At 39.6% G+C, this 24,267-nt stretch overlaps 1 protein-coding gene across 7 annotated transcripts in view; it reads left to right on the top strand.

The window, feature by feature from the left end:
• Sacs (sacsin molecular chaperone) overlaps positions 1-24,267 on the top strand; it is an 86,869-nt gene that overhangs the window by 48,784 nt on the left and 13,818 nt on the right. For 2 of the 7 annotated variants that reach the window (XM_052733019.1, XM_052733020.1), the window contains 7 exons: positions 2,034-2,121; positions 5,579-5,664; positions 8,692-8,803; positions 13,688-13,834; positions 15,182-16,679; positions 17,508-17,599; positions 21,085-21,111. In XM_052733019.1, the coding sequence (XP_052588979.1) occupies positions 2,034-2,121; positions 5,579-5,664; positions 8,692-8,803; positions 13,688-13,834; positions 15,182-16,679; positions 17,508-17,599; positions 21,085-21,111 (2,050 nt within the window). Of the gene's footprint in view, positions 1-2,033; positions 2,122-5,578; positions 5,665-8,691; positions 8,804-13,687; positions 13,835-15,181; positions 16,680-17,507; positions 17,600-21,084; positions 21,112-24,267 lie in introns of those variants that run through there. The other 5 variants (XM_052733025.1, XM_052733021.1, XM_052733022.1 and 2 more) reach the window with 5 other exon arrangements.

Here is a 24,267-nt window from a genome sequence, read left to right as displayed (position 1 = left end):
TTTCAGTGCACCTTATGATCCTAAACTGGACTAATGATCATTGGTTTATGTATTACTTTCTTTTAGTAATTAATTAGATGGTTAATTTTGCTAGTGGCAGTCAATATTCTCACCTATGTTTCTTTAAGCACCTGTGCAAGACATGCACTTGTAGCTAGAGTTTTCCTGCCTGGCCCACAGTCAGGACAAATCTCTCTCACCTGCCAGTCCCACAGCTGCTCAGACCCGACCAAGTAAACACAGAGACTTATATTGGTTACAAACTGTATGGCCGTGGAAGGCTTCTTGCTAACTGTTCTTACAGCTTAAATTAATCCATTTCTATAAATCTATACCTTGCCACATGGCTCGTGGCTTACCGGCATCTTCACATGCTGTTTGTCATCATGGCAGCTGGCAGTGTCTCTCTGACTCAGCCTTCCACTTCCCAGCTTTATTCTCCTCCTTGTCCCGCCTATACTTCCTGCCTAGCCACTGGCCAATCAGTGATTTATTTATTGACCAATCAGCAACACACTTGACATACAGACCATCCCACAGCATGCACTAGTTTGCACAGGCTAGTTCCCAGGTTCAGCAGGTATAGGATGTAAGCATGCTTTATAGCCAAGGCCATTAGCAGTATACTCAAAGAGAGGAGCAGAAGAAGGATTACATACAGAAAGTAAGGCGATCAAATGGGAGATGGTTATTAAGTCCCAGGAGATGTGGAGCAGCTGCTGCAGGGAGTGGAGAAATATGAGTTAGGGTAGAGAGGCTGGAGATGATGTGCTTGGACCTGGAAGTAACTGCAGAGGAGCTTTGGAGAAAGATGCTCCCCCACCCCACCCCCGAGTGACTGTAGGTGCTGACACTGTTGGTTGAACTGTGAAATAAAGATGAGTTGGTGCTGGAAGGAAATCTAGTGAGCTCACCTTTCCCCAGGTCCAGTTTTTGTACACGGAAACAGTTGGCCCTGTCAGTGAGTGTACCTTAGAAAAGCAGTCCTCCAGGTAAGCTTTGGAGTCATGTTTGTGATCTTTGGACTGTTGAAGAGGTCAGTGCAGGTAGATCATATAGGTAGATGGAAAAGTGGACCCAGATGGAAAGCAAGCTAATTTGGTTTTGAAGTCTACTCTGTGGGTCATAGAATTAATTCATTTTATACCTGCCTTTATGAGAAGCAGGGAGGCAAGCACTGAGGCATTTTTCAGGAAGCTTACAGCTTACTCCTCTCCTATTGGGGGCATCTGTAATATTGCTTTCCAAAGGGAATGCCTAGGAACATGGTTCTATGGGATACCACTGGAAAAAAATTAAAAATAAGCTGCTAATTCAAGGGAATGCTGCATAGATTAATTCCAAGAAAATTGCCATACATATTAATATGCCACAATTTTTGTCCTTTGATCTATTGCAGTTTCCTGGACCTATGCTGCACACCAAATACATTTTGATAGCATTGATCAAGAAGGTGTTTTTGCTTATGTTAAGGATCTTATACATATTTGCCGGGCGGTGGTGGCGCACGCCTTTAATCCCAGCACTCGGGAGGCAGAGCCAGGCAGATCTCTGTGAGTTCAAGGCCAGCCTGGTCTCCAAAGAGAGTTCCAGGAAAGGCACAAAGCTACACAGAGAAACCCTGTCTTGAAAAACCAAAAAAAAAAAAAAAAAAAAAAAGATCTTATACATATTTGAAACTGTGAATTTGATGATTTGGGCTGAGGGTGTAGATCAGTGGAAGAATACTTGCCTAGGTTGTAAAAGAGAGGGAGGGAAGAATTGTATGGTAGAGGACAAATAGGTGTATTTTTATTTATAATTATTTAAAGAAAAATTCTAGCTCTTAAATTTAAATAATGTATTTATTACATAAATATTTTAACTAGCATTTTGTTCTGTCTTTTCAAACATTCCCTTCAGAGCAACTTATTTCTTTGTTAGAATGATTAACAAGTGTTACTTAAAATGAAAATCATTTGAGGTAAGGTTTTGAAGTGACAGTATTGGATGTTGTATATTGCTTCTTACACATTTTCTGTTATCTTTTTCAGTTACCTGACTGGATCAAGATTGGAGATCTGACTTCCGAAACTTGTCATGTTTTTGTGAACCTTCAATCAAGAGGCTTGAGTGGAGGAGGTATAATGTTGACTTTACTAGAAGCATATGCCATAATTCAGTCCATCGAAGATTTTATTTTATTGCAGACACAGAGAGGAGGATGGTGGCCAAGTGGAGGAGGGTGAAATGAAGAGGTATTGGTCTAAGAGTATAAATTCCAGCTATGCAAAACAAATGAGATCTGGAGATCCCAGTTATGATGACTAGTACTCGTACTATACTATGTAAAGCCTGCTAAGAGGAGTGGAACATGGTGGTGGATGCCTGTAATCTCAGTACATAGGGAGCTGAGGCAGGAGGATCTTTTGAGTGTGAGGCCAGCCTAGACTACCTAGCAAGACCCTGAGTTAAAAATAAATATATAAGCAAACAAACAAATAAATAAAATTGCTAATAAGGACGATCTTAAATGCTTTTCCACAAAAGGAATAAAGTCAAAACGAAAGGGAGTTGGGAGAAACTTTTGGAGCTGATTGATAAGGTGTGGTAGTGATAATGGTGTTTGATAGTTTCCTGGGTGTATACTGACCTTGAAGTTCATGCATTCAGGGCTGGAGAGATGGCTCAGCCATTAAAGGCTAGGCTCACAACCAAAAATATAAGTTCATGCATTCCGTAACTGTAGCTTTGGTATGTACTTCTGTAGTGGACTGTCCTTTGGGCTGCTGCCAGCTCACAGGTAACAACAGAGGGACGACTTGCTGATTATGAAAGCTCTGACCAAAGCTTAGGCTTCTTCCTAACTAATTCTTACAACGTAAATTACCCCATACATACTAATCTATGTTCTAGCTCTCTTCCATCTTGTACCTTCTGTTTCAGTGTGCGTGTGAATCTCCTGTGTGCCTCGAATCTCCTCTTCTTCTTTTTTCTCCCCAGAAATCCAACCTGTGTCTCCTGCCTAGCTATTGGCTGTTCAGCTTTTTATTACACCAATCACAGTAAAATACATCTTCACACAGTGTACAAATATCCTACAAAATTTCTATGTCACCATTAAAAGTTTATGTGTTTTCAGAATTTTGAGGAAACTGTAACAGAAACATTCTGAGAGACTGGATTACCTGGGCTACTTGTCTTTATTGGTGTCTGGTCTTTTTTTTTCTGAAAACACATAAACTTTTAATGGTGACATAGATATCTGTATTAACACAGGTATGGAATGTGTAGTGTGCACAAGTCAGTTAAAGATTATTATTTTTTTTTTGTTTTATGTTTGAGCAGGTAAAAGACATCTGTTAACTTTATAGTTAAGACATGTTAACTTTATAAGTTTGTTTGGACTGTATAACCAAACCTCTATCCATGCCATGTGAAAGGATGGCATGGATAATAAGTCATGAAGACTCTGTAGCCAACAAGATTTTTCATGTCTCATCCAGTTTCAGAGCTATTCCCATAGTAGAGGGGTCAGTATATATGTCACCTGTCCTGTAGTCTTTTTTTGCTTTTTTCCTCATGTCTGTAGCCAAGATCCTCAGGAGGTCCCTCCTGATCAGATCTAATCTCTATTAACTTTGAAGGGAGCCATAACTTTTTGTTTCCTGTGGAAAAAGAGGCATAACCTTTCCCTCAAAGCAGTATATTTTTTAAATTCCATTCTGAAGTGAAGACATTCTTAAAATATATAGGTTGGTTTATTTAGCAGTTTCTATAATCCAATGTCTCTCAGCAGCTATTGTTTTTTGTACATTAGCATTTAAAAAATTCAAAGTCAACAAAACACCATATAAGATCCAGACACCTTGTGTATTTTCCATCTTTGTATGGATTTTTTTATATTACTTTATTTTTTTCTTTAGAGACTTTATTATTTTTAAACTGTATTTTATGACTGTACCCATTTTTTCTTTTTTTAGCATTTAAGCACATTTTTAAACATACTGTCCTTTTTTTAGAGGTTTTCTATTGCCCCGGCCAGTGGGGTCTTCAACGGGGACCTAAAGGGAGGGCCAGTGAGAGGGACAAGAGACACAAAGAATGAGAGCAAGACAGGACGTCTGATCAAGCTCCAAAATTTTATTTTTCTCTCAAGGCATATATAAGTAGGCCAAGGGGGTTGTGAGCAGGAAGGGACTTAATTATGGGGGTTGCAAGCAGGAAGGGACTTAGTAATGGGGGTTGCAAGCAGGAAGGGACTTAATTATGGGCTGTTCGGCCAGCAGGAAATGTTGCTCTGGGGGTTATCTATCTACTCTTGTCTAACTGCCAAATTGCCTAACTGCAGCTCGTTCACCTGATATCTGGGAAGAGGTTCTGGTATCTGTGGGAAGAGGTTCTGCTACTATGGAGACTTAAGCAAGGCCTAGATCTAAGAAAAGAGGAGAGAAATCTAAATATGGCAGCATGTGTGTCAAGGGTCGCTTAGGCTTATGGTTCCCATCATTCTGTGTCTGGACCTGGCTTTACTAAGCACCTGCAACATTCTCTGACCAAGTGAAGTAAGTTTTAAACTGCCATGTCAGCCACTGCACATCTCAGCTTAGCACATGGCATTAATGAAAAATTCATTACTTCACTTCATAGACAATTTATAGTAAAAACACAGGTACACTAGAAATTTTATATAGAATTACCCTAAGGCTATGGGCATAAGGTATATATTGAAAATACATGGATTTCATTTTGGGTATTGGGTCCCATCCTTAAGATATCTCACTAACGAGTGCAAATATTCTGAAGTCTGAAGTATGGAATACTCTATGTCCAGCCTATGGTGATCGTTTCTCTGTGTAAGTACTTTTCATTTATTACTTTTTATTTTTATGTAGATTTTAAAAATTGCTTGTTCTTAAGGAATTTTTTTTCCTCCATCTTTCTCTTTACACCTTCCTCCTACCTATCTGAAGGTAGCCTGGTTAGTTGGTATAGAACAATGTGGACAGCTTTCCTCCTCCTCCTCCTCCTCTTCTTCTTTCTTCTTTCTTTCTTTTTTTTTTTTTTTTTGAGATAGGATTTCTCTGTATAACAGCTCTGACTTTTCTGGATTTCACTCTGTAGATCAGGCTGGACTCCAACTCGTAGAGATCCACCTGCCTCTGCCTCCCAAGTATTGGTATTAAAAGTGTGCACCTCTACCACCCGGCAGATTACCAGTTGAGTTTGAGAGGAATGAGAATGTGGCAATAAGTGTCATTACTTCTGGCTTGTTTTTCAGCAGGGGAGTAATGAACAGCTATTGGCGGCACCTTTATCCCACCTTCGTGTTGCTTGCTTGCTGTTGAATTAACCTTTTGAGATAGAATATCTTGGAAAAATCCTTTGGAACCTAATGTGTCATTTAGTTAAAAATCTTGAGATTTGATAACACTTAATTGGCTTTATTTTCTATTGAGTTGCTTAACGCGGTAGATTTTGGTCCTAGGATTCTGTAGTGCCATACGTGAAATCATGTGGCAGAATCCAAATCACAAACAGGTGCTAAGTCAGGAGATCTTGTTTTTCTAAACCTTTTAAAATATATTCTGCATTTTAGGTCGATTTGGTCAAACAACTCCTCCACTTGTTGATTTTCTCAAGGATATTTTAAGAAGATATCCAGAAGGAGGACAGATCCTTAAGGTAGGTTATCTGTGGTTTATTTTCGGGACAAATAACTTAGTGTTTACATTTGATCTAGATTTGATCACTGTGCCTCCACGGCCACAGTGCATAGCTGAATAGAGTAGCTTTGAGAAGACAGTTGGCATGAAGGGAGGAAGGTTGGGGTAGAGGACTACACTAAGCTGCTGTATGCTCTCTCTAGACACAGTATCCTCTAGGAATGCTTCTGTAGAGCAGTGAGCCCTGCTGTCCTGCACCAGCCATCAACCACCCAAGCAACCAGTACTTCAGCAGCCTAACACAAGTTCATGTTAGAGGTTTAGATTTAGAAGTTTGTTTTTATGAGAGAGTCTACTTTAATAAGACAATTACTTGTTTATTTATATTTTTCCACAGGATGGAGTGGAACACTCTCTGTAGTTCAGGCTGACCTTAAACTCATTTTTTTGATTGTCTGTGTCCATTTTTTCCCTTTTTTTAGCATCGAAGCACAATTTTAAACATACTGTACCTTTTTTAGAGGTTTGCTGTGTCTGGACCTGGCTTTACTAAGCATCTGCAGCATGCTCTGTACGTGTGAGATAAATCTTAAACTACCATGTCAGTTTAAGACTTCTACATCAGTCTTAGTGCTAGAGTTATGGACTAGTTTGTGATATGTTCTTTAAGTTTGAATATACTCATTAATAAAACAAAAATTAAATATCCACAAAAAAGGCAATGAAAGAAGATTTTGTGAAAATTAGGTTTGGTGTTTAATAAGACACCTCCTTAATGTACGTAGATGAATTATTATGCATCTTCCTTGTTATTCTCTTCAATGTCTTAGCCCTTATTTCTCTTCCAGCTTAGTAAAGTTTTAAAGTCTATTAGTCCGTGTAGTCATGCTCAGATAGGCACAGATAGAATAAAGGTTGTGCTATCATCAGGGACACTGGAGCAGCTTCAGTGTGACTACCAGGATGGTTCATAGAAGGCTAATTTGAAACCTGTTTTTTATATTGATTGCTAGAGAAATGAAGGGTATGATTGTGGAGTTGTCATGTGGCTGAGGAGGACTGAATGGCCCACATGAATTCAGAGTAAGGATTCAGTTGTGGTTACAGGAGTTGGGTCAGAAGTGAGTGAGTAGGACCCTTGCTAGGAATGAGTCTGAGCTTCCAGGAACGTTCGTGGCAGGTAGCCTGTGGTTGGCCTCCTTGGCTCTTTTTGTGATGTTTGTATTGTAGCCAGTTCAATAGCATATCTATTCCTTGGATATTTCAGTGCTAGACTCTGTAGGGATTCTTCAGAATTGCCTGCAGTTCAACCTCCACCTTCTATGGTGTTTGCTAAGGCAGGATTTTAGGGACATCCCAGAATCCACTTGAAAGTAATTCCCTACGGGTTACAGCCTTAGGGGAGCTCTTTTATATCTTTACTTATTGTACAACCTACAATTGGTAGTTGGGGCCTGGAACTTAGTGTTTTATGTTTAGTTTTTTAATTTTCTTAATCCCTGCTTCCATGCACATACATCATGAAGACAAAATTCTAATCTCTGAAGTGTTCTTATTTTTTTGTAAGTTGACATATTCTGCCAACCATTTAGTCCTTACTGTCCACAGCTTGCTCATTTTTAAAGACTCTCTTGGACTGAACAGAGAAGGAATGAGGCCTAAGCCATTAAAACACCTATGAGAAATGGGCAGCTGTGTAAATAGGAGCCATAGCTGCTAATGGATGTATGGGTAGTTAGAGGATGTTCAGGTGTTTATATTCAGGGTTAGATATATGACTGCTGGTCTAAATATTCCAGCCCCCCATTTTTTGTTTCTGAGGTTCATATACCCAGGGTATTCCATGTGCTAGACAAGCACTGTACCCCTGAGCTACACCGAAGCACCCACCCGCCAGGCCTTTGGCTGTACTTGATGAACCTGGTCAACCCAATCCCAGCTTAGCTTTTTTAAGTCTGTCTTCTTCCCCAAGTTGTTTCACACTTGTACTCTTCTAGAGGCTGTCCTGTTGGCATTGCTTTAGTATCAGCTTAAGTGCTCTTCAATTTAGTGATTCCAAGGTTCCAGGAAGATGAAAAAGTTCCTTTCCCCAAAGTCAGACGTTGATGAGTTTGATAATACAGGGTGATTTGTGTATGTGTGTGTGTGTGTTTTTTTTTTTTAACTACCCATACAGTTATTTAAAGCAGTAGCCCTCAGTTTGCTTTGTTTTTTAAGTAGGAATCTATTCAAGAATTTATCATCTGATGATTTCTCCCTACTGTATTCAATCAGGCTGTGAAAAATAAGCTGGGGGTGGCTCTCCAGAGTTCCATTCAACTTTTGCTGATTGTGGCTGCTTCTCTAGGACTTGAATCTTATTTCAGCTGTAGCTCCCTTCTAGTTGACCAGAATGGTCTGTTAGGTATTTAGAGGTATTTGGGGTGGATAGGACTGAAATGCTTACTTACACTTTCCTTTCTATATCACAAGTGTCTGGGCACCCACCAACTCACCCACAATCCAACAAATGATCAATATTACTCCCTTTATGAATAGTTTTCCTCACTAAGATGCTTTCTGTCTCAGGGATGTCAGGCTGTCAAGAATATTGCCTATTGGGTACATGTAGACTAATACCATTGGATATCCTTTATTCTAAGAGCATTTAAGTTTGGTAAACAAATGAGAACTAGTAGTCTATTTTTGGAAGCTGTCCAAGCATAAGATATCTCAGAATAATCTGTATAGATCTTTGAACTAGAGTACTTTCCTTTGAACAAGGCTTTGTGTAGGTTTGTCCGTACTTCCAGGATTTGTACTTAGAGGCTAAATGATAGTAGCAACTTCATAGCTGACTTGCAGGTGTGAATTGCTAGGACAGACTTCCCAACTCCTGTGTATGTAGGAACTACTTTCAATAGGAATCTTAGAGAGCTTAACTTTCCTCCTGGAGACAGTGAGGTTTCTTTACTTTGACATACTTGCAGTTTAGATATTGTAGGTAAATACAAAGTTGGAGAGTAGATTACTGTATTAATGGTTTTTTGGTGTGTTTCATGGTTAGGAATTAATTCAGAATGCAGAAGATGCCGGGGCTACAGAGGTTAAATTTTTATATGATGAAACGCAATATGGAACAGAGACTCTTTGGTCAAAGGATATGGCACAGTATCAGGGTAAGAATAATTTGGATTATTTTTTGTACTAATGGTGATTTTTAATGATTTACAATACTTTATTTGATGAACAGTGTAATTATCCTTTATACTTCTTGGCATGTTTAATTCAGGTGTCTTTTTTTTTCTGCTTTTGGTGGAAGATGTTTCTGCCAGTTGGTGTCTTTAGAGAATAAACAAACAAATAAAGTGGCTAACAGTGTGCTCACATAGCCTTCCATTCCTCTCAGCCAGCCTGTACTTCATATTATGATTAAGATAAAGGACACTGCTTCTAAATAAATACCGTTTCTTCGGCATTTGGAAAGAAGCTGTAAGAAGCTGTGCTTTGTATGTTGCTTTCTACTTCAGGGCTGCCCTTCTGCTGTGGGTCGGAACACAGACTTAAAGGAGGAAAGAAGGGGACGAGAGGGCAAGTCTAAGAGAACATCACCTGTAGACTTGCTAGCTTGCTTGCACCCTGACATGTAGAAAAACATGTACATAACTTACTCAGCTCAGCTCTGAAATTGATGGATGATTGTGAATACTTAATGCGTTAAGAAGTCTTAACTCATTTTCTTAGATATATTTTAGAGAAGTTTAAGTCAGTATGATGTTTTGTTGAGGTAATCATCATTGTTGTTAATTGAATATTTAGCATTTAATGTAATGGCTACAGTCATTCTGATATCAGATTTCATACTTGACTGTGGTACTTTCTTTTCATCTGTAAAAGGAGATGTGTATGATATACTATCAGGAGGCTTGCACCCTGGTTCTGAGTCCTGCCACCTTGCTGACTAGTGCAGTCCTCTAGAGGCTGGTCATTCAGTGGTGAGAGGATTAACTTGGAGTTTCTCGGTTCTAATTTTATTATTTAATGTAGCCTCCTAGATTGGTGTTCGATTTGCATTCAGGGGACTGTAGGCCAAGTCCTGGTCCTACACAGCCTTCTCCATTGTGCAGTCCACAGGCAGTGGCACACTGGGCAAGATCTCCATATCCACCCTGCCCACAAACTAGTGACCGAAAGGGCAGTTTTTCTTGTAGTTATTCTGAGGAGAGAACAGGGTCCTAGATGTGATGGTGGTTATGCATATGCCAGGGGCATTCTATTTTCACTGTCCTGGGGTACTGTGCCGCTGAGAATGTAGAGATCCTAGAGGCATTTTGCTTCAAAATTCTGCCACGTGTTTTAAGTGTTTTTGCTTCCCATCTTAATTAAAAAATATTGAAATAGCTGGGTGTAATGATGCACACTTTTAGTCCCAATACTCAAGAGGTAGAAGCAGGTGGATTTCTGTGAGTTCAAGGCCAGCCTGATCTGTATAGTGAGTTCCAGGTCAGTCAGAGCTCAGAGCTTCACTTACTATTTCTACATCCCACCACCACAACCGCCACCAAAAGATTTAAACAGTCACACCCCTTCCTTCCATGGCTCAGGGGTCATCTCAGAAGAGTAGGTGGAGTTGGGGACCCTGTAAGTGTCATGGCTGGGAGGGAAACGATCCACCCAAGGTGGAGAATGAAACTTGAGCCAGCACCCCCTTCCTAAGCAATGGGTCAGAACTTCCAGAGTCTGACTTTAGGCTTTATTTCTCTTAAACAGTAAAACTTTGGGAAAAAGTTTCCATATGACAATGATCACAACAAAGCTTTAGATATAGCTACATAGAAACTCCTAGCAAAGTAGCAAAGCACCTGTGACCTGTAGAATAAGAAAGGTCTGTTGACTGATAGAGCTCAGGCCAAGGGCCTAAGGAGGAACCATTTGTAATAAACATAAGGATAGACTCTGTTGGTGGAGGACGCAGAGTACATGGAACCTCATTCTTTTTTTTTTGTTGTTTTGTTTTTTGTTTTTCGAGACAGGGTTTCTCTGTGTAGCTTTGCGCCTCTCCTGGAACTCACTTGGTAGCCCAGGCTGGCCTCGAACTCACAGAGATCCGCCTGGCTCTGCCTCCCGAGTGCTGGGATTAAAGGCGTGCGCCACCACCGCCCCGCTGGAACCTCATTCTTAATGATAAGTTCTACTCACTGAGAGACTAAGCTCAGGATAAGGGCCTGAACAGTGCTCAGGATCTGGGGGACTCAGGAAGACTGACTCCATAGAGCAGCATCCAGTCCAGCTTTCCAAGTGACCAGGCGTCAGTCATCATCTTCCTTTGAAGAAAATGGCCTGTTTGTTTTAACAAGTCTGGTTCCTCCAGTGCTTTTCTAAAGCCGCGCCTCCTATGGAGGTAGAAAGATTGTAAGAACCAGAGACAGTAAAACAGTGCTTTTGGACACAACAGGCATTCATATATGAATTGACAACAGCCATGACTGCATGCGCAAGCTCAACCTGATGGTGTTCCAGGATAGAGAAGGGAGGAGGTCAGGAAGTCCCACCCCAGCTGAGGAGCTCTTATCTTTCCTGTTGATTCTAGGACGGAGTACTGGTAACTGAGAACTTCTTAATTCCCTTCTATAGATCTTAAAGTTACATAGTTCTTTCTAGATTCTGGCAAGAAGGTCATCCTGGGCCTGCTCTGTGATCTTTCCTTCTATATCTGGTATTTTAGTGAAGAGGGAGCAGGCAGAACCATACAGTATTTAGCATATGCCATTTTAAATGAGCTGTGGTTAGCTGTTAGATAATAACAAGTCACACTGCTATTTTTGCATATACATATGATATAACATAAATATTGATATTATATTGAAGACTTACTGTATCATAATAGAAATAGCTAATAATTTAAGGGCTCTTCTCTATGGTGTGTGCTGTGGTGAGCCTTTATTAATACCACAGTGGATCCTTAGCACTCCTCTGTGGGGAGATAAAGCTCTTATCTCAGGATAGATGAAGACGCTGAGCCTGTGGCTGTAATTGGTAACAGTGAATCTGGTGACACCAGACTCCCTTGACTCCTGAGTACTTTTTCACAGCTGTTTGCTTGTCCTTTTCAGAATAGCCTTTTCAGCCTTGACCAATTTCATGTTCTGACTTTGACTACTATAAAGATAGCAGTTGCACTAATTAAGAAAAAAAAAAAAAAGACCAGGCCAACATCCCATATTTAAAGAAGCATAAGGAGATGTTCTTTGGGTACTGGGAATCTCCATATAGTTCATTAGCATGGAGGTTTCACAGGTCCAAGGGTACATATATAGAGTCTGTGCTTAATTGTATCTGTGTTATTCCTAAGCAACTTTTCAAAGGAAAACATTGATCATATTTAAAGAATGAGTTGATATAGTTGCCTCTATTTAGAGAATGTTAGGATTTCTGAAAACAGGGCTCAAAAGAGAGTGACAAAGTATTTACTCAGAATTGTACATACAATATATTGTTAAATAAACCACTTTGGAGATAGCATTATAATTCCAAATAATTTATTTAAATATTTACCACATTCATGACTTATTAAATTACACCATCAGTGCCATGAATAGAAATCAAGTAAAGCAAAATAAAAAAACATACAACCCAAATATTTACAAGATGATTATTAACATTAGTAAGGGATTAATTTCTACTTTATGAAAAATACAGTGACAAAATCTCTTTTGGTTGTAGGTTTCCTTAGTACATTGTTCTATATGTCTTAGAAGATTATCTATGCTTGCCATACTTTCAATTTTAAATGGATGAATTTATTCAGTGTATATAAAAAAGTAAAAGAGGGCTGGAGAGATGGCTCAGAGGTTAAGAGCACTGACTGCTCTTCCAGAGGTCCTGAGTTCAATTCCCAGCAACCACATGGTGGCTCACAACCATCTGTAATGAGATCTGGTGCCCTCTTCTGGCCTGTAGGCATACATGCAGGCAGAACACTGTATACATAATAAATAAATAAATCTTTAAAAAAAAATAAAATAAAAAAGTAAAAGAATAAATGACAATAGATAGATAGATAGATAGACAGACAGACAGCAAAACACCAGGTCGCTTACTGAAAACATCCAGCAGAAATCCACTGAGGAAGCTTCTTTAGGGCAGCCAGGTGGAGTTCCCAACAGAGAGTCCCATGGCAGAGCAGAGTCTCCCCTCAGGATGGGTGTCCAAGTAAAAGAACAAATAGCAACTGCTGGAGCTGACATCATCAAACTGGACACAACATCCAACAGAAAATGACTAGGGAAGTTGAGACAGTCAGACTGGAATTCCCCACTGAACGCTCTCTCCATGGATGAGCTTTTCACAGTGGAACTGGCTTCTCTTTCCCACTTCAAACCTTTTTTATATAAGGGATAAACAGTAGTAGCATTGGTTAGAAACATTTGCCTTCCAGCTCTTCTCCAGGACACAGCGTTTTTACTCTGTTTTGCTGTTCTTATCCCACCCTGTCAGAGAGTTAGGGGGCCTCAGACCATCCTCACAAGAGGCCCTGACACAAGCATTGTTGGGGCTAAAATGGAAGGGGGCAGCACTGATCCCAGAGCCAGCTTCTTGGGGAGCTCAATCAGCACATAACAATTCTCAATCTGATGTACCCTGCACACATTGTCAAGAAATTCCCTCTACAAAGAATAATTTAAATATGCTGTTTAGAAGAGTTTAAACAGAGTGTGGTACCCTGTGATGATATCCTTGTTTGATCTGCATTTTTTGGTATTTAAGTTCTGTAATTCTCTTAATTTCTTCTTTCAGGATTTTTGACAAAAAATATATTTCTCTGGTTGTTAGCTTTTACCAAGTTTGTTTTTGTTTTTAATTGTGAAAACAATTGGAATAATAATGCAAAATTTAGTCACTGTACTCACTTGTCTCTATTTTCTCATCAAATAAGTTTTTGTTGTTATTTATTTTGTTGTGTTTTTTTTTGTTTTGTTTTTTGTTTTGGTATGGATGAAGCTCTTAAAACAGAGCTGACCATACTTCTTGCTGAGTATCTGCCTGTGCATTTCAATACCCAGGGTCAGCTCTCTATGTGTACAACAATGCGGTTTTCACCCCAGAGGACTGGCATGGCATTCAAGAAATAGCAAGAAGCAGGAAAAAAGATGATCCTTTGAAGGTTGGAAGATTTGGAATTGGGTTTAATTCTGTCTACCATATAACAGGTGCAGTATTGGCTGTGGGCAAGTGGGGAGTAAACTCAGTTAAACTATAGATAAATTTTAGTAAATCTACTGTATTACATTAATATACTGCATATTAAAATTATATTGTTATATACTAAAATGTAGATGTTGCACATAAATCTTTTTTTTTATTTTTTTTATTCCCCAGCCCCCTACACAAATCTTAAGGTTGTATTTATGTATTCCCCTTTTGGAAGTTCACCTTCAGAGCTCCAAGTGATGGTTTGTAAATGTTGAAGCACAGTTGAGGATTGCACAAGTGTAGACTATTATGCAGGAATTTAGAGCAGTCAGTTGTCCTGTGTGTGCACCTTAGTGCTCTTTTGTCCCCTAGTTGTCAGTGAGCACATTGATGTGGACCATTTGCTGGAAGGCTCTTTTGCAATCTGAAGACTTGAGAAAACCATAGGTCATGCTTTTACACTATCAAGAGTCTCTCTGATCTGATTTCAGTGTGGGTATGTGGCACCGTGTAAAGGGACTACTGACAAACAGATCCTAGATTGCACTGTTGATGGATTTAATGGATATAACATTTGCTACTTAAGATACATAATAATTATGGAGTTGGTGATAGTCACAATTGAACTTGCATTTGACAACCACAGATATTAAAGAGGTGACAGACTTTACTGGAGTTACATTGAGCGTGAAGATTAGGGGCTAAAGTCTGCATGGGAGACAAAACACATCAGAATTACCCATGGGAAGTCCTTTAAGTAGTATCATGGATAAAAGTTTCTTTCAGAATAATAAATCTGACACTGTTGAAATATCATTGTCTTTAGTTGAGGAACAGAAGAAGCAGTTGACATCAGTCTAGAGGCCATGTGGTAGGGTGTGGATTTTAAGAACTGTAGCTGAGTCCTTCCCCAGGCAGGTTCATTTCTCACTCACTCTGGGGTCTGTGCTTGCTGAGCGATGTGGCAGTGGAGCAAGCTGCATTGTCTAGTCAATAGTAGTCTCTTTAATTTTGAACATAAATTGCAACTCTTTTCTTCCTAACTGGGCTTATGTGGCAGTGAGCACTGAGTATAAATAGCTAAATAGTGTTTATACCTTCCACTTGATGAGTATTTAAAGATACAGCACAGATTTTCACAAAAATCATGGAAGTTTCTATAACTGGCTCTTACTAGATTGGCTCAAACCAGAAACCATTATGCCTCACTTTCAAAGTATTAAGTAACTTGTTTTTGAAGAATTTTATGTATCATACTATTTCTTATGTAATATTTTGATGGTAGTTATCATTTTATTATGGCTATAATTATAATTGTTCATTGGATTTCTGAGTTGGTTATGCCTTGGTTTTTATTTTTACAGATGTTCCTTGTATCTTTAGTGGTGACCAGATAGGAATGCTAGATCCTCATCAAACACTTTTTGGCCCCCATGAATCAGGCCAATGTTGGAATCTCAAAGAGGACAGCAAAGAAATAAATGAGCTTCCAGATCAATTTGCACCCTTCATTGGCGTTTTTGGAAGCACCAAGGAAACATTTACAAATGGCAGCTTTCCAGGGACATTTTTCCGTTTCCCTCTTCGCTTACAGCCTTCTCAGCTTAGCAGCAATCTCTACACTAAGCAGAAGGTTCTGGAGTTGTTTGACTCTTTCAGGGCAGATGCAGACACAGTGCTGCTTTTCCTGAAGAGTGTGCAGGCTGTATCTTTACATGTCCGAGAGGCTGATGGGACAGAAAAACTGGTATTTAGAGTGACTGCTAGTGAGAATAAGGCCCTGAAACACGAACGGCCCAATTCGATCAAGATTCTGGGAACGGCCATAAGCAACTATTGTAAAAAGATCCCGAGCAACAGTGTCACCTGTGTAACATATCATATAAACATAGTTCTAGAGGATGAGAGTACAAAGGATGCCCAGAAGACGTCTTGGTTGGTGTGTAACAGTGTGGGTGGGCGAGGCATGAGTAGTAAGCTGGATTCTTTGGCTGATGAATTGAAATTTGTGCCAATCATTGGACTAGCGATGTCTTTATCAGGCAGGGATGATGAAGAAAATGGAGCAATATCTGATTTCTCAGGAAAAGCATTTTGTTTTCTTCCTTTGCCTCCTGGTGAGGAAAGCAGAACAGGGCTTCCAGTCCATATCAGTGGCTTCTTTGGTCTGACTGACAACCGCAGGAGCATAAAATGGAGAGAGCTGGACCAATGGAGAGACCCCGCAGCCTTGTGGAATGAATTCCTTATTGTGAATGTTGTTCCCAAAGCTTATGCTACTCTGATCCTAGATGCAATAAAACGCCTGGAGACAGAGAAGAGTTCTGATTTCCCCTTGTCAGTTGATGCCGTCTACAAACTTTGGCCTGAGGCCAGCAAAGTCAAGGCACACTGGCAGCCGGTGTTGGGGCCTCTGTTTAGTGAACTGTTGCAGCATGCGGTGATTTACTCAATTAGTGGTGAGTGGGTAAAGCTGGAGCAGGCGTACTTCTCAGAACTTGATGAAAGTTTAGAATACACACAATCTGTGCTCAACTACCTCCAGAGCTCAGGGAAGCAGATTGCCAAGGTACCAGGGAACCTGGCTGCTGCTGTTCAGCTCAGTGCAGCCTCTGCTACCTCCAGTGCGACTCCTGTGAGGAAGGTGACACCTGCGTGGGTGCGGCAGGTTCTGAGGAAGTGTGCACACCTGGGCAGTGCTGAAGAGAAGCTTCATCTTCTAGAATTCGTGCTTTCTGATCAAGCCTACAGCGAGCTGCTTGGGCTCGAGCTGCTGCCTTTACAAAGTGGGGCTTTTGTCCCCTTCTCCTCGTCTGTCTCTGATCAAGATGTTGTTTACATCACCTCAGAAGAATTCCCAAGGTAGATACAGTGTGGCTCAGACACTGGTTGATCGAGGGAGTGGGGGGTTGTCCCATCCACAGAGTCCTTGACTGCCAGGTCCATCAGGTATCTGTGGATTGTGTGGTTAGGAGGGCTTTTCATGAGATGTTAAAAGATAAATGTTATATTTTAAAAGGAAAAGGCATTCTGGCATTTGTCAATTAAAAGATTACATAAAAGCTGGGTATATTGCCTTGTGTCTGTAGTCCCAGCTGTTTGGGAGCCTGAGGAGGACCACTTGAACCTGGGAGTCCCAAGACAACATAGTAATAGCTTGTCTAAAAAACAATTATTCTAGTAGCTCTTTCTCAGTCACAAAACTGAAAACAATTACTGTATGTTACTAATAGAGGTAAGATGAGTTAGTAGAATTATTTTGATGACATTTTAATTAAAATAATATATGCAATAACTGTTTCTCTGTATTTCTTAGACAGGGTGTGGTTGTGTAGCCCAGACGAGCCTGGAAAGCAGTTTTCTTGCTTCCGCCTCCCAGATGCTGGGCTTTCAGATGTACACCATCCTACTTGGCTTTAGCAACTAAGTTTTTATAGCTGAGGCTAGATATTGACATTTTATGGAATAAAATTTATTTTATTGTTAGGTATTTAGACTGTTTTTAAATTGACATGGTGTATGATACCCTCATATTTTAAAGCAAAACCTAGATAATGTTATAGTTGGATGTGTATACTGTAATTCATGTAAAATGAAATAGCATGTTTTACTGACTTGAAATTATATGATGGACTCTTTTAACCTTAGGATTGTTAGAATTGTAACTGCTGTGCACCTCTCACGTTCTAGGTCCCTTTTCCCAGGTCTTGAAGCAAGACTTATTTTGGAGAACTTGAAGCCTCACCTTCTAGCTGCTTTAAAAGAAGCTGCCCAGACCCGAGGTATTTTAGCCATTGAGTGCTTTTCTTAAACAACCCTCTTTATAAAACTATAAATGGTTTCTATAAGATTTCTTCTAAAAACATCCATTTTAGACATATAACCTGAGTTCATATGACTCAACCTAGAAGAATTGTTCAGTTGAAGGTGTGTCAGGAGGGTTGGGGATTTAGCTCAGTGGTAGAGCGCTTGAGGCCCTGTGTTCCATACTCAGCTCAAAAAAAAAAAAAAATCTCCGGCGGCGGTGGTGGTGCACGCCTTTAATCCCAGCACTTGGAGGCAGAGGCAGGCAGATTTCTGTGAGTTCGAGGCCAGCCTGGGCTACAGAGTGAGTTCCAGGAAAGGTGCAAAGCTACACAGAGAAACCCTGTCTCCGAAAAACCAAAATTAAAAAAAAAAAAAAAGATGTGTTAGGAGACATTCTAGTGTCATTGAGAACCTCAGGCTGTGACTTTGGTGGTGGGCATTTGAAAAGAACTGCTTTTGAGCTATTTTAACATGGATTCCTTCCCTCCCTTCTATCCATTTCTCCCTGCCCTCCTACCCCCCTTCCTGGAGTTGAGGACCGAATCCAGGGCCCAGGGCCTTGGACTTGCTAGGCAAGCACTCTACCACTGAGCTAAATCCCTAACCCCTCTATCCATTTCTTGATGGAGAATCTTCTAGTTTTTTGAAGCATACAATATATTATTATTATCTTTAGTTACCCTACTATGCAGTAGTACCCAGAACTTCTTAATCTGACCTGTAACAGTACTAATTGGCCAATCTCTATCTATCCCACACATTCCATCCCCCCCACTCTCTCAGCATTTGGTAACCACAGAGAAAGCTTGGGAGATACTCATGAGCTAGATATTAATAGATAAATAAGATAGCTGGGGAAGAAGTCCTGCTGTAAGGCTGGCAGTGGAGCATGCTGGAATGTTAGTCTGTCCTCCTGTTGTACAGATCTCTGCCCAGTGTTTGGAAGGCTCTCTGAGACATCTGTTTTCTGCCTGGGGCTGAGTCGTATTATTGCAGACCCAGCACTGAACTCCAGAGTGAAGTTCTGGCCTAGCCTTCCTAGAATGCTTCCTAGTGGAGGAGTCTTTGTCTTCTCTTTATTGCCCAAGTATGGGAGAGGAGTCTTGGAGGCATCCCTTGAGCCACACAGTATGTGATTCTGCAGGCCCTGGAGATGTCTGTGGGTAGTAGCATGGGGGAATGGTCTTGGAGCTCTGTCTGGCTTTGGATGCTATCATGGTGGGTTTGGTAGTGGGCTTCAAGTCCAAGGCCTTGTCTTAGTTCCTTCTCCCTTCCCTAGGTAAGAGGCATCATCTATGATGAGTATCTCCTGTTGTTTGCTCTCCACAACCCTTAGGTAGCAGAGCCTCTGTCTTTATCTCCACTCGAAAAGCTCAAGGAAATGAAAGACTTTATTTAGATAACTTGGAATGCAGAGTTGGAACCACAGTTCCAGTTTTGTTCTTTTTCATTTTTATTTGTAAATTAGATTATTTGAGGTTTAAATTACGTGAGTAAATGGATGATTATCAGAAATTAGGTGAGAAGTGAATAGTTAGAAAATTCTGCCAGTAAATGGGTTTTAGATGAAAAAAAAAAAAACTAGCAAAAAAGTAATTGAGTAGACAAATTCCCAATGGAGTAGAACTAGGATCCTATTTACATGTTTCTTAATTTTCAAGATACTTTTTATGAGATGAGTTTACATGCTCTATTACAATTAGTGACTCAAGAGTCGTCCTTAAATGTTTCAGTTTCCTGTGTATACCAAGCATTGTGCTAAATGAAATTAGTTAATAGATGAAAAAAACCACAGCTGCATAGGATGTGGATGTGAATCAACACTGCCATTCATGCAGTGGGTACTTGCTGAGAATGGACTGGGCCTGCTGACTTGGGTGGCAAATGAGGGAGGGTGTTTTGAATTCTGTGTGGCACACACAGGGCAAAGACTAAGCCTTCATGTCTCAGGGGCAGCATGTTTTCAATGATGACTCTGACACAACTTTATCACTATATACACTATTTATTGAAAAGATGATGACCTTGTATGTACAATACACAAATCTTCAGAAAATGTTGAACTTTTAATTGCTAGCCTCTGGCATACAGACAGCTATATTTGACAGAAGACTTGTGGAGATGTTTGGGCCTACCACACCCATAATTACTTGTTGGGGAAAAGGACCGTGTGCTCGGAAGAGTGTTCTAAGCCTGCCTTCACCTGTGTCCAGGCCACTGCATCTCTCCCTGAAATGCAGGCAGAACCTTGGTATCTCTCGAAGCCTTTCTTACTTCTCTAGGTATACAGCATTATGAGAACTTACTTTTCTAAAACATTGTCTTTCCACCTTCTATCAAGAATCTTTTAAAGGCTTCTTGTTTTTCTAATTAAACAAAAACCAGTCTTTGGCATTGTCCATGAGGCTTCTTTATTACCTGGTTCTATTTTATTTTGGGCATTATAAAGATGCCTGGTACATAGGAATGCTAAATCAGTGATTGCTGTTACCCATATCCTTCGTTGGTTTTGTTTTTTCCTGATCATTTTCATATTTAAAGAACATTTATTTTTCTCCATTAGGTACAGGCATTTGATTTCCTTCCATTCATCTCTTGTTTCATGCAGTCTATGCGTGCTTCAGTAACACTGAACAACACAGCACCACACACCTGCATTTGTATAGTTACTTGTAATCACTTATCTAATCTGCCTTCCTCATTAGATACAAACAAAGTCTGAGGACATGTCTAGGTGTTTATTTCTAGCAATCTAACACTTAGTATTGCCTTACTGACAAATGCTGCTAGTGAGGTATTTATTTTGATGAGACTTACAGTTCCTGTCTTAGCCTTGAAATTGAGTCCAAGGTACCCCAATGCACAAACGTTCCACAAAGGTGCAGTGGTGTACTTGATGGAATTAATGACTTGCCTTAGGCATAGAAGGGTTAGTTGTCCACGGGAGCAATTCTTAGGACTTTGTGATTATTGGTGGTTATCATAAGCAAGCAGTAGAATTTTTTTGATAAATTCACCCTCCTTTTCCTAAACCGAGAATTAAGTATAAGTTTACTTTGTATAGATATTAAAGTACTTACAAAAATTCTGTTTCTCCCTTTCTCAGTTCTTCTCTAGGCCCTTTGACTGTTCGATGATAGCTTGTGAAAAGCCCATGGTTAGCTTGCAGCTAGTTGTGAACGCAGTGTGTTTGTGCTTATAAACATGCACTCTCCTTCTTCACTACTTTCTGAACCAAGTCTTGGTTCTTAGAAAGCTTAGGGTTAATTTGCATCTGAATAGATCTTTAATTCTAAATGCATTTACTGTTTAGAGCTTTGTTTTTGCTGTTTCCTTTGCACAATGCTATGTGGAAATTCTGCAGACAGCATTGCCTTAAGATGTAGAGTAACTTCTGTAGTGAGCTTGTGAAATATTGAACATTTTGGCCTTTCTAAGAATGGATTTAATTATATTCTAGCACAGCAGCTTCTCTGGGGATACTCAGGTAGGATCACTGACTGAATGTTGTGTTCATTTGAAACTTGATTGATTTATTGTCATTTGTTGGTTTGTTGAATCCTGTGTTGTTGTTTTGTTTTGTTTTTAACCTAAATAGCTAGAAATTATGTCAACCATTCTTTTTTTCTGCTGGAAATAACTTAAAGGAGAGAGGAAACTACTAATATAGGCCTTTGTTATTGCAAACATTGATAAAAAAACATGTTTAAATGACTTGAAAACCTTCATTTCATAAATATTTAGTCTCAAATGAAAGACACACATGAAATTTGTATTTTCACTGCTTAAATGGGAGAGTGTGGCATGAATGCACTTCTGTTATACATACAAATGCTCAGAGGAGAAATGAAGGAGGGGGCACATTCTGCGAACTATTTGAATTGTAGCCCAGTGTGCAGACTGGTGGGAATAGGAAGCCCCTGTCTAGCTACAAGGAGCACGAAAGTGGCTGGTCTGCTTTCATTAGGGACAGTTAGATGATCTTACAGTGCTGGGTGTGTCATTTTATTGACTGCCCACTCTTTTTGTTTTGCTTTAATATCCTTATTATTATTTTTGTATTATTTTCCCAAGTTTATGTTTTACTTGGAAATTTAAAGGATGTAAGATTTGATTTATGGAAATTGTTTTTATACATATCCTTTGAAGCAGGATATATATATATATACACACACATATATAATCATATATATACATATACACATATATAATTAGTTTAGAAACTAAATCGTTATTAGAGTGACAATTTTTTATAAATATTAAATTTGGCTTCACTTTATATTAAAGGTATCTGATGCTCTATCAATAGCCTTTGTATTGGGAAAGTATAGTGGAAGAGGCAGCAAAATCTCGATATGTGTAGCTACCCTATTAATGCCTGCCCTGGGGACTGTCCCATTTTGGTTACTAAATCTCTGTTGCTGCATCTCCTTTTCAAGTCCAAGCAAGGCCTGATAATAGAGGCCTGTAATACCAGCTGCTCCTGAGGCAAAGGCAAGAAGATTGTAAGTTCAAGGCCAACCTGAACTACAAAGTGGGTTCAAGGCCAGCCTGGGGCAACTTAGTGAGAATCTATGAAAAGTAAAATAAAAAGAGAATTGGGTTTTGCCTAGCTTGTCTGAGACCTTGTAGTCAGTGCCCAGTATTACAAGAAAAACAACCAAAGGCCAAAGGCAAGATGTCAGTGGCACAGTATCAATGCAGACGTTCTGGGAATCAGTGCACCATTAGAGCTAGAATAAGATGCTTCTGAAAGGCCCAGAGCCCTATAGCACCACATCTAGACTTGAGTGCTGGTGGAGTCCTGACTGGCAGGCACTAGGCTGCCTTTTCCTTTATTTCCCCTAACTCCCCACATTGGTCTTTTTTTTTTTCTTCATTCTTTTTTTTTTCCTCTTAAAGATGTGACTGATAAAGAGCGTATCATTTAATTGGACATCTGCTGTTCGTCTGTGTTTACAAGGACTTGAATCTTCCATACAGTAGTGCATTATTAGAACTCACCAGCTATCAAAGCTGCCATTGCCACTGTGTACCCAAAAAGCAAAAAGAACTGCCATGTACCCAGTGCCTTGAGTTAGTATTGTCCAGTAGAGTGCACCTCTGGAGGAGTTTACATAAAGCATTTGGAACTAAATCATCACTGTTAAGAGATTTTTTACGTTCATTGATACTTCTGCTTTCTGACCATGTTGCATTTATTCAGATCAGCAAGGAACAGACATGTGAATAAATGGAAACAAAAATAGTACAGTCTCTGAGTAGAGACCGGTTGTATCGATACTGTTTCCGGTATCTAAGAGATGGACTCATCTATGGCAAACCGAACTTATGCACAAGAATTCTTTCTAGTTAAAGCTGAATGTACCTGGTAATAGTTTGCTGTCCCTAGGAACAGTTTTTTAGAAGCATAGTTAGATGTGTTTGACATTGCTGATAATTATGAAAGCCACTAAGCCCGGAAGTCGTTTATGAAAATGCCCACAAATTGTTTTGCTCATCCTAGTAGCAGTGTTGTAGAGGCCTTCTAGTGGGGGGCATGGAGATTACTGTGTGAACATTTATTCTTCAGGGTTAACAGCTAACTGTCTTATTACAGGGTAGCTGGAACTTGGGACTTCCGCTTGAATTAGCTAATGCACTTAGAGTTGTGCCTGTCTGCATTTTCTCTCTCCTTTACTTCTATTGTTTTTCCAGTTGAGCATGACTGACGCATTAGTTGCATGCTATCTGTGAGGTGTGTGTGTCTTGACATTTTATTTATACATTCATATCAAGTATTTTTCCTAAAGGTAAGTATGTTTTGTAAATTGCCAAATTTTATGCTAGCATATTAGGCAGGATTATCTATAGAATGCATGTGACATGGTAATTTGCATAGAACATACATGGTACATATTAAGATTTTGCTTTCTGGGTATTCTGAATTTGAATTTTCAACATTTTTATATCTTTAACATTATGTCTTTGCTTTACTTATGACTTGGATATTCAGTTATAGCTAATTCTAGTCTGTAAGCACTTTAAGAAACATTATTATAAAATTAAATTTAATTCACTCCATAGCTCAAAGAAACTACATTGATTGTATTGCTGACATTTTAATTTTTAAAGTATTACTTTAATTATTCTGTCACATGACATAGAAACTGAAAATGTTCTGAATGTGGGTATTATCACTCTCCTAAAGTTTCAAAAGCATGTCTTTGCTGGGATTTCTAGGTCAGTGGTTTGAAAATAGCATGGAGGTAATTTTGGAGTAGAGAGTAAAGCCTTTGAAACAAAGATGCCCTTCCTTGATTAAAAAGTATTAGAGTGGAGGAGGGGAGAGTGGGAATGATATGAATACAGTGTCTTCAGTCTGAAGTTCTGAGTTCCAGCTGCTTTGTACTGAAGACAGTCAGCTTTTAATGTTCACATACGAGTCTCCATGTCCTCCGTTAGAAGGCCTCTGAAGCACCTCACATATGACATTCTCAAAAAAAAAAATAAAGTTATATACAAAAGCCCCAAGAGCCTGAGGTATACCTCTTGTTACAGCGTTTCCCAAAATTGCTTATAAGGATCTGGAAGTCATTTGCACATAGGGGAAAGATAAATGTTAGTTTTCTCATAATTGATTTTGAGATGCTTTTACTTCTCT

This window comes from Peromyscus californicus, unplaced genomic scaffold, assembly GCF_007827085.1.
Source record: "Peromyscus californicus insignis strain IS unplaced genomic scaffold, ASM782708v3 Scaffold_12__1_contigs__length_115047231, whole genome shotgun sequence".
In the NCBI taxonomy this organism is placed as follows: domain Eukaryota; kingdom Metazoa; phylum Chordata; class Mammalia; order Rodentia; family Cricetidae; genus Peromyscus; species Peromyscus californicus.
Note: the sequence above shows the minus strand (reverse complement) of the source record. Positions and strands in the feature narration are given on the sequence as shown.